Source organism: Oncorhynchus keta, unplaced genomic scaffold, assembly GCF_023373465.1.
Source record: "Oncorhynchus keta strain PuntledgeMale-10-30-2019 unplaced genomic scaffold, Oket_V2 Un_contig_4398_pilon_pilon, whole genome shotgun sequence".
Lineage (NCBI taxonomy): Eukaryota > Metazoa > Chordata > Actinopteri > Salmoniformes > Salmonidae > Oncorhynchus > Oncorhynchus keta.
In genome coordinates, this window is record NW_026287752.1 from 225,276 (window position 1) to 239,874 (window position 14,599).

At 43.9% G+C, this 14,599-nt stretch overlaps 2 protein-coding genes across 5 annotated transcripts in view; one reads left to right on the top strand and one right to left on the bottom strand.

Annotated features, from left to right (window-relative positions):
• Nucleotides 1-14,599, top strand: part of LOC127924657 (zinc finger protein 883-like) — a 175,301-nt gene that overhangs the window by 144,729 nt on the left and 15,973 nt on the right. The window contains exons 1-3 of one of the 3 annotated variants that reach the window (XM_052509367.1): nt 4,696-5,277; nt 5,736-5,833; nt 13,719-13,896. In XM_052509367.1, coding sequence (XP_052365327.1) covers nt 4,956-5,277; nt 5,736-5,833; nt 13,719-13,896 — 598 coding nt within the window. In that variant the 5' untranslated portion in view covers nt 4,696-4,955. Of the gene's footprint in view, nt 1-4,695; nt 5,278-5,735; nt 5,834-13,718; nt 13,897-14,599 lie in introns of those variants that run through there. The other 2 variants (XM_052509368.1, XM_052509369.1) reach the window with 2 other exon arrangements.
• LOC127924656 (piggyBac transposable element-derived protein 4-like) overlaps nt 1-14,599 on the bottom strand; it is a 98,496-nt gene that overhangs the window by 34,162 nt on the left and 49,735 nt on the right. The gene's annotated exons all lie outside the window — the stretch shown is intronic.

Below are 14,599 nucleotides of genomic sequence, written 5' to 3' on the forward strand. Positions count from 1 at the left end.
TGGTTGTCATTAGCATCATCGCTAACAGCTACACATAGTGGTAGACTGCACTCAGACAGGGGCATTTCCTGGCTGTTTAATCTGGCTTTTCCATCAACCAGAAGATGGTTGCCATTAGCATCATCGCTAACAGCTACACATAGTGGTAGACTGCACTCAGACAGGGGCATTTCCTGGCTGTTTAATCTGGCTTTTCCATCAACCAGAAGATGGTTGTCATTAGCATCATCGCTAACAGCTACACATAGTGGTAGACTGCACTCAGACAGGGGCATTTCCTGGCTGTTTAATCTGGCTTTTCCATCAACCAGAAGATGGTTGCCATTAGCATCATCGTTAACAGCTACACATAGTGGATCATTAGCATCATCGCTAACAGCTGCACATAGTGGATCATTAGCATCATCGCTAACAGCTACACATAGTGGTAGACTGCACTCAGACAGGGGCATTTCCTGGCTGTTTAATCTGGCTTTTCCATCAACCAGAAGATGGTTGCCATTAGCATCATCGCTAACAGCTACACATAGTGGTAGACTGCACTCAGACAGGGGCATTTCCTGGCTGTTTAATCTGGCTTTTCCATCAACCAGAAGATGGTTGCCATTAGCATCATCGCTAACAGCTACACATAGTGGTAGACTGCACTCAGACAGGGGCATTTCCTGGCTGTTTAATCTGGCTTTTCCATCAACCAGAAGATGGTTGTCATTAGCATCATCGCTAACAGCTACACATAGTGGTAGACTGCACTCAGACAGGGGCATTTCCTGGCTGTTTAATCTGGCTTTTCCATCAACCAGAAGATGGTTGCCATTAGCATCATCGTTAACAGCTACACATAGTGGATCATTAGCATCATCGCTAACAGCTGCACATAGTGGATCATGAGCATCATCGCTAACAGCTACACATAGTGGTAGACTGCACTCAGACAGGGGCATTTCCTGGCTGTTTAATCTGGCTTTTCCATCAACCAGAAGATGGTTGCCATTAGCATCATCGCTAACAGCTACACATAGTGGTAGACTGCACTCAGACAGGGGCATTTCCTGGCTGTTTAATCTGGCTTTTCCATCAACCAGAAGATGGTTGTCATTAGAATCATCGCTAACAGCTACACATAGTGGATCATTAGCATCATCGCTAACAGCTACACATAGTGGTAGACTGCACTCAGACAGGGGCATTTCCTGGCTGTTTAATCTGGCTTTTCCATCAACCAGAAGATGGTTGTCATTAGCATCATCACTAACAGCTACACATAGTGGTAGACTGCACTCAGACAGGGGCATTTCCTGGCTGTTTAATCTGGCTTTTCCATCAACCAGAAGATGGTTGTCATTAGCATCATCGCTAACAGCTACACATAGTGGTAGACTGCACTCAAACAGGGGCATTTCCTGGCTGTTTAATCTGGCTTTTCCATCAACCAGAAGATGGTTGTCATTAGCATCATCGCTAACAGCTACACATAGTGGTAGACTGCACTCAGACAGGGGCATTTCCTGGCTGTTTAATCTGGCTTTTCCATCAACCAGAAGATGGTTGTCATTAGCATCATCGCTAACAGCTGCACATAGTGGATCATTAGCATCATCGCTAACAGCTACACATAGTGGATCATTAGCATGGCTAACAGCTACACATAGTGGATCATTAGAATCATCGCTAACAGCTACACATAGTGGTAGACTGCACTCAGACAGGGGCATTTCCTGGCTGTTTAATCTGGCTTTTCCATCAACCAGAAGATGGTTGTCATTAGCATAATCACTAACAGCTACACATAGTGGTAGACTGCACTCAGACAGGGGCATTTCCTGGCTGTTTAATCTGGCTTTTCCATCAACCAGAAGATGGTTGTCATTAGCATCATCGCTAACAGCTACACATAGTGGTAGACTGCACTCAAACAGGGGCATTTCCTGGCTGTTTAATCTGGCTTTTCCATCAACCAGAAGATGGTTGTCATTAGCATCATCGCTAACAGCTACACATAGTGGTAGACTGCACTCAGACAGGGGCATTTCCTGGCTGTTTAATCTGGCTTTTCCATCAACCAGAAGATGGTTGCCATTAGCATCATCGTTAACAGCTACACATAGTGGATCATTAGCATCATCGCTAACAGCTGCACATAGTGGATCATTAGCATCATCGCTAACAGCTACACATAGTGGATCATTAGCATCATCGCTAACAGCTACACATAGTGGTAGACTGCACTCAGACAGGGGCATTTCCTGGCTGTTTAATCTGGTTTTTCCATCAACCAGAAGATGGTTGTCATTAGCATCATCGCTAACAGCTACACATAGTGGTAGACTGCACTCAGACAGGGGCATTTCCTGGCTGTTTAATCTGGCTTTTCCATCAACCAGAAGATGGTTGCCATTAGCATCATCGTTAACAGCTACACATAGTGGATCATTAGCATCATCGCTAACAGCTACACATAGTGGTAGACTGCACTCAGACAGGGGCATTTCCTGGCTGTTTAATCTGGCTTTTCCATCAACCAGAAGATGGTTGTCATTAGCATCATCGCTAACAGCTACACATAGTGGTAGACTGCACTCAGACAGGGGCATTTCCTGGCTGTTTAATCTGGCTTTTCCATCAACCAGAAGATGGTTGCCATTAGCATCATCGTTAACAGCTACACATAGTGGATCATTAGCATCATCGCTAACAGCTGCACATAGTGGATCATTAGCATCATCGCTAACAGCTACACATAGTGGATCATTAGCATCATCGCTAACAGCTACACATAGTGGGAGACTGCACTCAGACAGGGGCATTTCCTGGCTGTTTAATCTGGCTTTTCCATCAACCAGAAGATGGTTGACATTAGCATCATCGCTAACAGCTACACATAGTGGTAGACTGCACTCAGACAGGGGCATTTCCTGGCTGTTTAATCTGGCTTTTCCATCAACCAGAAGATGGTTGTCATTAGCATCATCGCTAACAGCTACACATAGTGGTAGACTGCACTCAAACAGGGGCATTTCCTGGCTGTTTAATCTGGCTTTTCCATCAACCAGAAGATGGTTGTCATTAGCATCATCGCTAACAGCTACACATAGTGGTAGACTGCACTCAGACAGGGGCATTTCCTGGCTGTTTAATCTGGCTTTTCCATCAACCAGAAGATGGTTGCCATTAGCATCATCGTTAACAGCTACACATAGTGGATCATTAGCATCATCGCTAACAGCTGCACATAGTGGATCATTAGCATCATCGCTAACAGCTACACATAGTGGATCATTAGCATCATCGCTAACAGCTACACATAGTGGTAGACTGCACTCAGACAGGGGCATTTCCTGGCTGTTTAATCTGGCTTTTCCATCAACCAGAAGATGGTTGTCATTAGCATCATCGCTAACAGCTACACATAGTGGTAGACTGCACTCAGACAGGGGCATTTCCTGGCTGTTTAATCTGGCTTTTCCATCAACCAGAAGATGGTTGCCATTAGTTAACAGCTACACATAGTGGATCATTAGCATCATCGCTAACAGCTACACATAGTGGTAGACTGCACTCAGACAGGGGCATTTCCTGGCTGTTTAATCTGGCTTTTCCATCAACCAGAAGATGGTTGCCATTAGCATCATCGCTAACAGCTACACATAGTGGTAGACTGCACTCAGACAGGGGCATTTCCTGGCTGTTTAATCTGGCTTTTCCATCAACCAGAAGATGGTTGTCATTAGAATCATCGCTAACAGCTACACATAGTGGATCATTAGCATCATCGCTAACAGCTACACATAGTGGTAGACTGCACTCAGACAGGGGCATTTCCTGGCTGTTTAATCTGGCTTTTCCATCAACCAGAAGATGGTTGTCATTAGCATCATCACTAACAGCTACACATAGTGGTAGACTGCACTCAGACAGGGGCATTTCCTGGCTATTTAATCTGGCTTTTCCATCAACCAGAAGATGGTTGTCATTAGCATCATCGCTAACAGCTACACATAGTGGTAGACTGCACTCAAACAGGGGCATTTCCTGGCTGTTTAATCTGGCTTTTCCATCAACCAGAAGATGGTTGTCATTAGCATCATCGCTAACAGCTACACATAGTGGTAGACTGCACTCAGACAGGGGCATTTCCTGGCTGTTTAATCTGGCTTTTCCATCAACCAGAAGATGGTTGTCATTAGCATCATCACTAACAGCTACACATAGTGGCAGACTGCACTCAGACAGGGGCATTTCCTGGCTGTTTAATCTTCAAAAAGTTTAAGGAAATACAAATCACATAGGCAAATTTAACGACAATTTTGAGGCAGAGAGTTCAGAATAACTATAACAAAAAATGAATACAAATTATACCAGGGCACTTTAGAGACTGGAAGGGCAAAGGGGCATGTGCTCTACACAGGTAGAGTCCTATCTGTCCATGTCACTTTAGAGACTGGAAGGGTAAAGGGGCATGTGCTCTACACAGGTAGAGCCGTATCTGTCCATGTTACCTTTTGCAATGTGGGCACTGCTTCATGTTATGTATGCAACTGGGTGAGAAGTTTTCCTTGATTTTTGGGCACCATTTTCCTTGATTTTGGGCACCATTATGTGAGGTGTTATTATGTGTTTTTTATTTATTTTTCCCAAACTGCGTTACCCACTGCAGTCAGCAGATGGCGATATGAGTATTTCAGGTGATGCTTCTTGCGTGACGTACAATCTAGTGGACGGAACTGGAGGCTTCTTCAACAGCGACAAAAGGCTTCTTATTCAACCAACGTTGTGGTTTGCTAGCGAACATTAAACCGAAACATTGAAGCGTTTAAGACAAATCTTGTGTATATTACTCTTAGTGTTTTAAACACAATTCTGTGTACATATCTACTCGTTCATTGAAACGTAGATTGCTTGTTAAATTAGCTAATGTGGTAAATTGATATTGCATTAGGCTAATCGCACGGAACATGAGCTCACTAATCTCGACGGAGAAAGAAGCTCTGGTGAAAGGAGAGGAAGAAGCTTTCAGGATGAAAAGGGAGGAAGAGGAGTCTATCACATTGAAAGAAGAGGATGATATTACAGTGAAAGAGGAATATGGGAACGAGGTTGTGGAAGAGGACGAGGTAGAAGCTTTCAGAATCAAAAAGGAGGAAGATGCCGTAATTTTGAAAGAAGAGGAAGAACATTTTGGAGTAAAAGAGGAAGAGGAGGCTATCTCAATTAAAGTGGAGGAGGAAGACGTTTTGGGAGTGAAAAAGGATGAGGCTGAAGATTCGAGTAAGACCAGTGAGCACTGACTTAAAAATGGGCACTAAATATGCATTTCTTGAACTAATGTGGGGTTTGAAAGGGGCATTCTACTGAAGTTCTACACTTTAAAATGTTGTTCAGTACTCAATACATTGTTAAAGGTGCTATCCGTCATTGGTACATATATTTTTCTGACTTTTCTATTAGATTTATTGAAATATCCATGTAGTCCACATTTAAAGTGCACTTCATCTAACAGGCTTTTCAGAATTCAACATTGGTGCATAATTTCTACTTAAATTGTCAAAGGGATGTAAAAGACACCCTTTTCGTGGAAAGACCCTTTTTACATTTGCAACAGAAACAATATTTTAGGAAATCACAATGAAAGTTGCCATTAGGCCCTTTTCTTATACATATTCATGCCTCTTGTAAGACTGATTGCAGTAGATGGTCATAAGTTTACCATCTGTTTGATGTTCTCGTTCACACAGGAGAGAGACATGGCTATCGTGGATCCTCTGGGAAGCCTCAACAACATCCTGATGCTGACGAGGCAGAGAAGAGTCTCTCCACATCAGAACACCAGATGGTACAGCTTGGTCTGGTCTAGCATACAGCTTGGTCTGGCCTAGCATACAGCTTGGTCTGGCCTAGCATACAGCTTGGTCTGGCCTAGCATACAGCTTGGTCTGGCCTAGCATACAGCTTGGTCTGGCCTAGCATACAGCTTGGTCTGGCCTAGCATACAGCTTGGTCTGGCCTAGCATACAGCTTGGTCTGGCCTAGCATACAGCTTGGTCTGGCCTAGCATACAGCTTGGTCTGGCCTAGCATACAGCTTGGTCTGGCCTAGCATACAGCTTGGTCTGGCCTAGCATACAGCTTGGTCTGGTCTAGCATACAGCTTGGTCTGGCCTAGCATACAGCTTGGTCTGGCCTAGCATACAGCTTGGTCTGGCCTAGCATACAGCTTGGTCTGGTCTAGCATACAGCTTGGTCAGTCTAGCATACTTGGTCTGGTCTAGCATACAGCTTGGTCTGGTCTAGCATACAGCTTGGTCTGGTCTAGCATACAGCTTGGTCTGGCCTAGCATACAGCTTGGTCTGGCCTAGCATACAGCTTGGTCTGGCCTAGCATACAGCTTGGTCTGGCCTAGCATACAGCTTGGTCTGGCCTAGCATACAGCTTGGTCTGGCCTAGCATACAGCTTGGTCTGGCCTAGCATACAGCTTGGTCTGGCCTAGCATACAGCTTGGTCTGGCCTAGCATACAGCTTGGTCTGGCCTAGCATACAGCTTGGTCTGGCCTAGCATACAGCTTGGTCTGGTCTAGCATACAGCTTGGTCTGGTCTAGCATACAGCTTGGTCTGGTCTAGCATACAGCTTGGTCTGGTCTAGCATACAGCTTGGTCTGGTCTAGCATACAGCTTGGTCTGGTCTAGCATACAGCTTGGTCTGGTCTAGCATACAGCTTGGTCTGGTCTAGCATACAGCTTGGTCTGGTCTAGCATACAGCTTGGTCTGGCCTAGCATACAGCTTGGTCTGGCCTAGCATACAGCTTGGTCTGGCCTAGCATACAGCTTGGTCTGGCCTAGCATACAGCTTGGTCTGGCCTAGCATACAGCTTGGTATGGACTAGCATACAGCTTGGTATGGACTAGCATACAGCTTGGTCTGGACTAGCATACAGCTTGGTCTGGTCTAGCATACAGCTTGGTCTGGTCTAGCATACAGCTTGCTCTGGTCTAGCATACAGCTTGCTCTGGTCTAGCATACAGCTTGGTCTGGCCTAGCATACAGCTTGCTCTATCTGGGCTGGGTTTCTGTAAAGCACTTTATGTCAACAGTGACATCAGCATCCATAATGATATGTGTCTCTGTCCCCTCTTTATGGTTACCAGGACAACGCTAGCCGTTTGGTACAGCTTTTTAAAATGTATTTATTTTTATTTCACCTTTATTTAACCAGGTAGGCTAGTTGAGAACACCTTTATTTAACCAGGTAGGCCAGTTGAGAACACCTTTATTTAACCAGGTAGGCCAGTTGAGAACACCTTTATTTAACCAGGTAGGCCAGTTGAGAACACCTTTATTTAACCAGGTAGGCCAGTTGAGAACACCTTTATTTAACCAGGTAGGCCAGTTGAGGACACCTTTATTTAACCAGGTAGGCCAGTTGAGAACACCTTTATTTAACCAGGTAGGCCAGTTGAGAACACCTGTATTTAACCAGGTAGGCCAGTTGAGAACACCTGTATTTAACCAGGTAGGCCAGTTGAGAACACCTTTATTTAACCAGGTAGGCTAGTTGAGAACACCTTTATTTAACCAGGTAGGCCAGTTGAGAACACCTTTATTTAACCAGGTAGGCCAGTTGAGAACACCTGTATTTAACCAGGTAGGCCAGTTGAGAACACCTGTATTTAACCAGGTAGGCTAGTTGAGAACACCTTTATTTAACCAGGTAGGCCAGTTGAGAACACCTTTATTTAACCAGGTAGGCCAGTTGAGAACACCTTTATTTAACCAGGTAGGCCAGTTGAGAACACCTTTATTTAACCAGGTAGGCCAGTTGAGAACACCTTTATTTAACCAGGTAGGCCAGTTGAGAACACCTTTATTTAACCAGGTAGGCCAGTTGAGAACACCTGTATTTAACCAGGTAGGCCAGTTGAGAACACCTTTATTTAACCAGGTAGGCCAGTTGAGAACACCTTTATTTAACCAGGTAGGCCAGTTGAGAACACCTGTATTTAACCAGGTAGGCCAGTTGAGAACACCTTTATTTAACCAGGTAGGCCAGTTGAGAACACCTGTATTTAACCAGGTAGGCCAGTTGAGAACACCTGTATTTAACCAGGTAGGCCAGTTGAGAACACCTGTATTTAACCAGGTAGGCCAGTTGAGAACACCTGTATTTAACCAGGTAGGCCAGTTGAGAACACCTTTATTTAACCAGGTAGGCCAGTTGAGAACACCTGTATTTAACCAGGGTAGGCCAGTTGAGAACACCTTTATTTAACCAGGTAGGCTAGTTGAGAACACCTGTATTTAACCAGGTAGGCCAGTTGAGAACACCTGTATTTAACCAGGTAGGCCAGTTGAGAACACCTTTATTTAACCAGGTAGGCTAGTTGAGAACACCTTTATTTAACCAGGTAGGCCAGTTGAGAACACCTTTATTTAACCAGGTAGGCCAGTTGAGAACACCTGTATTTAACCAGGTAGGCCAGTTGAGAACACCTTTATTTAACCAGGTAGGCCAGTTGAGAACACCTTTATTTAACCAGGTAGGCTAGTTGAGAACACCTTTATTTAACCAGGTAGGCCAGTTGAGAACACCTTTATTTAACCAGGTAGGCCAGTTGAGAACACCTTTATTTAACCAGGTAGGCCAGTTGAGAACACCTTTATTTAACCAGGTAGGCCAGTTGAGAACACCTGTATTTAACCAGGTAGGCTAGTTGAGAACACCTTTATTTAACCAGGTAGGCCAGTTGAGAACACCTGTATTTAACCAGGTAGGCTAGTTGAGAACACCTTTATTTAACCAGGTAGGCCAGTTGAGAACACCTTTATTTAACCAGGTAGGCCAGTTGAGAACACCTTTATTTAACCAGGTAGGCCAGTTGAGAACACCTGTATTTAACCAGGGTAGGCCAGTTGAGAACACCTTTATTTAACCAGGTAGGCTAGTTGAGAACACCTGTATTTAACCAGGTAGGCCAGTTGAGAACACCTGTATTTAACCAGGTAGGCCAGTTGAGAACACCTTTATTTAACCAGGTAGGCTAGTTGAGAACACCTTTATTTAACCAGGTAGGCCAGTTGAGAACACCTTTATTTAACCAGGTAGGCCAGTTGAGAACACCTTTATTTAACCAGGTAGGCCAGTTGAGAACACCTTTATTTAACCAGGTAGGCCAGTTGAGAACACCTTTATTTAACCAGGTAGGCTAGTTGAGAACACCTTTATTTAACCAGGTAGGCCAGTTGAGAACACCTTTATTTAACCAGGTAGGCCAGTTGAGAACACCTTTATTTAACCAGGTAGGCCAGTTGAGAACACCTTTATTTAACCAGGTAGGCCAGTTGAGAACACCTTTATTTAACCAGGTAGGCCAGTTGAGAACACCTTTATTTAACCAGGTAGGCCAGTTGAGAACACCTGTATTTAACCAGGTAGGCCAGTTGAGAACACCTGTATTTAACCAGGTAGGCCAGTTGAGAACACCTTTATTTAACCAGGTAGGCCAGTTGAGAACACCTTTATTTAACCAGGTAGGCCAGTTGAGAACACCTTTATTTAACCAGGTAGGCCAGTTGAGAACACCTTTATTTAACCAGGTAGGCCAGTTGAGAACACCTTTATTTAACCAGGTAGGCCAGTTGAGAACACCTTTATTTAACCAGGTAGGCCAGTTGAGAACACCTTTATTTAACCAGGTAGGCCAGTTGAGAACACCTTTATTTAACCAGGTAGGCCAGTTGAGAACACCTTTATTTAACCAGGTAGGCCAGTTGAGAACACCTTTATTTAACCAGGTAGGCCAGTTGAGAACACCTTTATTTAACCAGGTAGGCCAGTTGAGAACACCTTTATTTAACCAGGTAGGCCAGTTGAGAACACCTTTATTTAACCAGGTAGGCCAGTTGAGAACACCTTTATTTAACCAGGTAGGCCAGTTGAGAACACCTTTATTTAACCAGGTAGGCCAGTTGAGAACACCTTTATTTAACCAGGTAGGCCAGTTGAGAACACCTTTATTTAACCAGGTAGGCCAGTTGAGAACACCTGTATTTAACCAGGTAGGCCAGTTGAGAACACCTTTATTTAACCAGGTAGGCCAGTTGAGAACACCTTTATTTAACCAGGTAGGCCAGTTGAGAACACCTTTATTTAACCAGGTAGGCCAGTTGAGAACACCTTTATTTAACCAGGTAGGCCAGTTGAGAACACCTTTATTTAACCAGGTAGGCCAGTTGAGAACACCTTTATTTAACCAGGTAGGCCAGTTGAGAACACCTTTATTTAACCAGGTAGGCCAGTTGAGAACACCTTTATTTAACCAGGTAGGCCAGTTGAGAACACCTGTATTTAACCAGGTAGGCCAGTTGAGAACACCTTTATTTAACCAGGTAGGCCAGTTGAGAACACCTTTATTTAACCAGGTAGGCTAGTTGAGAACACCTTTATTTAACCAGGTAGGCCAGTTGAGAACACCTTTATTTAACCAGGTAGGCCAGTTGAGAACACCTTTATTTAACCAGGTAGGCCAGTTGAGAACACCTTTATTTAACCAGGTAGGCCAGTTGAGAACACCTGTATTTAACCAGGTAGGCCAGTTGAGAACACCTTTATTTAACCAGGTAGGCCAGTTGAGAACACCTGTATTTAACCAGGTAGGCCAGTTGAGAACACCTGTATTTAACCAGGTAGGCCAGTTGAGAACACCTTTATTTAACCAGGTAGGCCAGTTGAGAACACCTTTATTTAACCAGGTAGGCCAGTTGAGAACACCTTTATTTAACCAGGTAGGCCAGTTGAGAACACCTGTATTTAACCAGGTAGGCCAGTTGAGAACACCTTTATTTAACCAGGTAGGCCAGTTGAGAACACCTTTATTTAACCAGGTAGGCCAGTTGAGAACACCTTTATTTAACCAGGTAGGCCAGTTGAGAACACCTTTATTTAACCAGGTAGGCCAGTTGAGAACACCTTTATTTAACCAGGTAGGCCAGTTGAGAACACCTTTATTTAACCAGGTAGGCCAGTTGAGAACACCTGTATTTAACCAGGTAGGCCAGTTGAGAACACCTTTATTTAACCAGGTAGGCCAGTTGAGAACACCTTTATTTAACCAGGTAGGCCAGTTGAGAACACCTTTATTTAACCAGGTAGGCCAGTTGAGAACACCTTTATTTAACCAGGTAGGCCAGTTGAGAACACCTTTATTTAACCAGGTAGGCCAGTTGAGAACACCTTTATTTAACCAGGTAGGCCAGTTGAGAACACCTTTATTTAACCAGGTAGGCCAGTTGAGAACACCTTTATTTAACCAGGTAGGCCAGTTGAGAACACCTTTATTTAACCAGGTAGGCCAGTTGAGAACACCTTTATTTAACCAGGTAGGCCAGTTGAGAACACCTTTATTTAACCAGGTAGGCCAGTTGAGAACACCTTTATTTAACCAGGTAGGCCAGTTGAGAACACCTTTATTTAACCAGGTAGGCCAGTTGAGAACACCTTTATTTAACCAGGTAGGCCAGTTGAGAACACCTTTATTTAACCAGGTAGGCCAGTTGAGAACACCTTTATTTAACCAGGTAGGCCAGTTGAGAACACCTTTATTTAACCAGGTAGGCCAGTTGAGAACACCTTTATTTAACCAGGTAGGCCAGTTGAGAACACCTTTATTTAACCAGGTAGGCCAGTTGAGAACACCTTTATTTAACCAGGTAGGCCAGTTGAGAACACCTTTATTTAACCAGGTAGGCCAGTTGAGAACACCTTTATTTAACCAGGTAGGCCAGTTGAGAACACCTTTATTTAACCAGGTAGGCCAGTTGAGAACACCTTTATTTAACCAGGTAGGCCAGTTGAGAACACCTTTATTTAACCAGGTAGGCCAGTTGAGAACACCTTTATTTAAAGTTGAGAACACCTTTATTTAACCAGGTAGGCCAGTTGAGAACACCTTTATTTAACCAGGTAGGCCAGTTGAGAACACCTTTATTTAACCAGGTAGGCCAGTTGAGAACACCTTTATTTAACCAGGTAGGCCAGTTGAGAACACCTTTATTTAACCAGGTAGGCCAGTTGAGAACACCTTTATTTAACCAGGTAGGCCAGTTGAGAACACCTTTATTTAACCAGGTAGGCCAGTTGAGAACACCTTTATTTAACCAGGTAGGCTAGTTGAGAACAAGTTCTCATTTGCAACTGCGACCTGGCCAAGATAAAGCATAGCAGTGTGAACAGACAACACAGAGTTACACATGGAGTAAACAACAACATAGTCAATAATACAGTAGAACCAAAGAAAACAAAAAGTGTTCCCTTTATCTTTTTGAGCATATATATGTATATATGTATATTGTTATGTTATATGGTTTAAGACAGACTGATATGATTGTATATATGGTGCATATACACTGCTGATCAAGTCGCTCTGGATAAGAGCGTCTGCTAAATGACTTAAATGTAAATGTAAATGATCAAAAGTTTTAGAACACCTACTCATTCCAGGGTTTTTCTTTATTTGTACTGTTTTCTACATTGTAGAATAATAGTGAAGACATCAAAACTAGGCAATAACACATATGGAATCATGTAGTAACCAAAAAAGTGTTAAACAAACCAAAATGTATTGTATATTTGAGAATCTTCAGTGTTCAGTTTAGTATCGAGGCACAGCTGGGGGCAGAGGAAGGTCTTTGTGTTGTTTAAGTGTTCCCTTTATCTTTTAGGTAGGATGTGAGTACATTGGAGGTAAACCTAGGCATTGAGTAATGATGAGAGAGATATAGTCTCTAGAGATGTTTAAACCAGGTGATGTTATCTCATATGTAGGAGGTGGAACAACATGGTTGGTTAAGGCATATTGAGCAGGGCTAGAGGCTCTACAGTGAAATAAGACAGTAATCACTAGCCAGGACAGTAATGGACAAGGCATATTGAGCAGGGCTAGAGGCTCTACAGTGAAATAAGACAGTAATCACTAACCAGGACAGTAATGGACAAGGCATATTGATATTAGAGAGGCATGCGTAGCCTAGTGAACATATGGGTCCAGTGAGTGGTTGGGCTGGCTGGGGACACGGCGATTCAGACAGTTAGCAGGCTAACAAGCTAACAGTTAGTAGGCCGGAGCTAAACAAACTAGCAGCTAGTAGACCAGGGCAAGCTAGCAGTTAGCAAGGGCTAGCAGTTAGCAGGCCGGGCAGGCAAGCTAGCAGTTAGCAAACCTGGTTAGCAAGCAAGCAGTTAGCTAGGGCTAGCAATTAGCAGACTGGGCAGGCAAGCTAGCAGTTAGCAGACCTGGTTAGCAAGCAAGCAGTTAGCAAGGGTTAGCAGACCGGGCAGGCAAGCTAGCAGTTAGCAGACCTGGTTAGCAAGCAAGCAGTTAGCAAGGGCTAGCAGTTAGCAGACCTGGTTAGCAAGCAAGCCGTTAGCAAGGGCTAGCAGTTAGCAGACCGGGCAGGCAAGTTAGCAGACCAGGGCCCGGCAGTTTAGCAATTAGCAAACCAGGTTAGCAAGCAAGCAGATAGCAGGGGCTAGAAAGTTAGCCTGGGGGACGTCGCGATGGGGGTAAGTCTTTTTTGCCTCTTTGTGCGGTGACGTCGATAGACCAGCTTGGTTTGGTCTAGCATACAGATTGCTCTATCAGGGGCTGGATTTATGTAAGGCACTTTACAGTGACATCAGCATCCATAATGATATGTGTCTGTGTCCCCTCTTTATGGTTACCAGGACAACGCTAGCCCTTCCTCCCTCCCGGAGTCCCCGTGTCGTGCCTCTCCCGGTAGCACCTTACTGCTGGGTATGAAGAGGTTGTCTGTGCTGCTGGTGGACTGCAGGAAAACAACGGGGCTGAGTGGAACTGTGAGAGGAGGAGAAGAGAAGAAAGGATCAGATTTGACACATCAAAGTAAGTAGTTTAGTTTGAACAAATACAATAGATCTGCCCACTGGTATCTGTTACCAGGACAACCAGCAGAGTTCTGTTAGTTGACAGGAAGGTGGACTGGTATCTGTTACCAGGACAACCAGCAGAGTTCTGTTAGTTGACAGGAAGGTGGACTGGTATCTGTTACCAGGACAACCAGCAGAGTTATGTTAGTTGACAGGAAGATAGACTGGTGTATATGGATGTTATGAATATCATAACACTGAAAAAGGATTCTGCCAATGAAAAGAGAGAAACCAATAGACCATATAAAACCTTGAAAGTTAGCTTTGGAGAGAAAGTTTCAAGATGATCTGATGTAAGGTGCTTGTTTTACAAAAACTTTTCCATAAAACATTATGGATGTTACATTGCCTGTCCCAGTCAACGCCCCTATCTTTACAAGACTGTAGAACAGGCAAACTAAACTCAAGACTTTGGTAATTAATTAACTAGTACTGAAGAAAAGCTGTGATCAGGCTGCCTACTCAAGCAAAAGCTTCAAACTGTAACCAGTGCCTGCAACCTGGTTATCCATCAACCTACCAGGGTAGTGACAAACAGTAGAGGAATGAAATCATCAACATGGTTTGATCATATCTTTACTAATGCTGCAGAAATGGGTATCCAGATCCATCAGATGTAGTGATCACAATATAGTAGCCATGTCTAGGAAAACCACCGT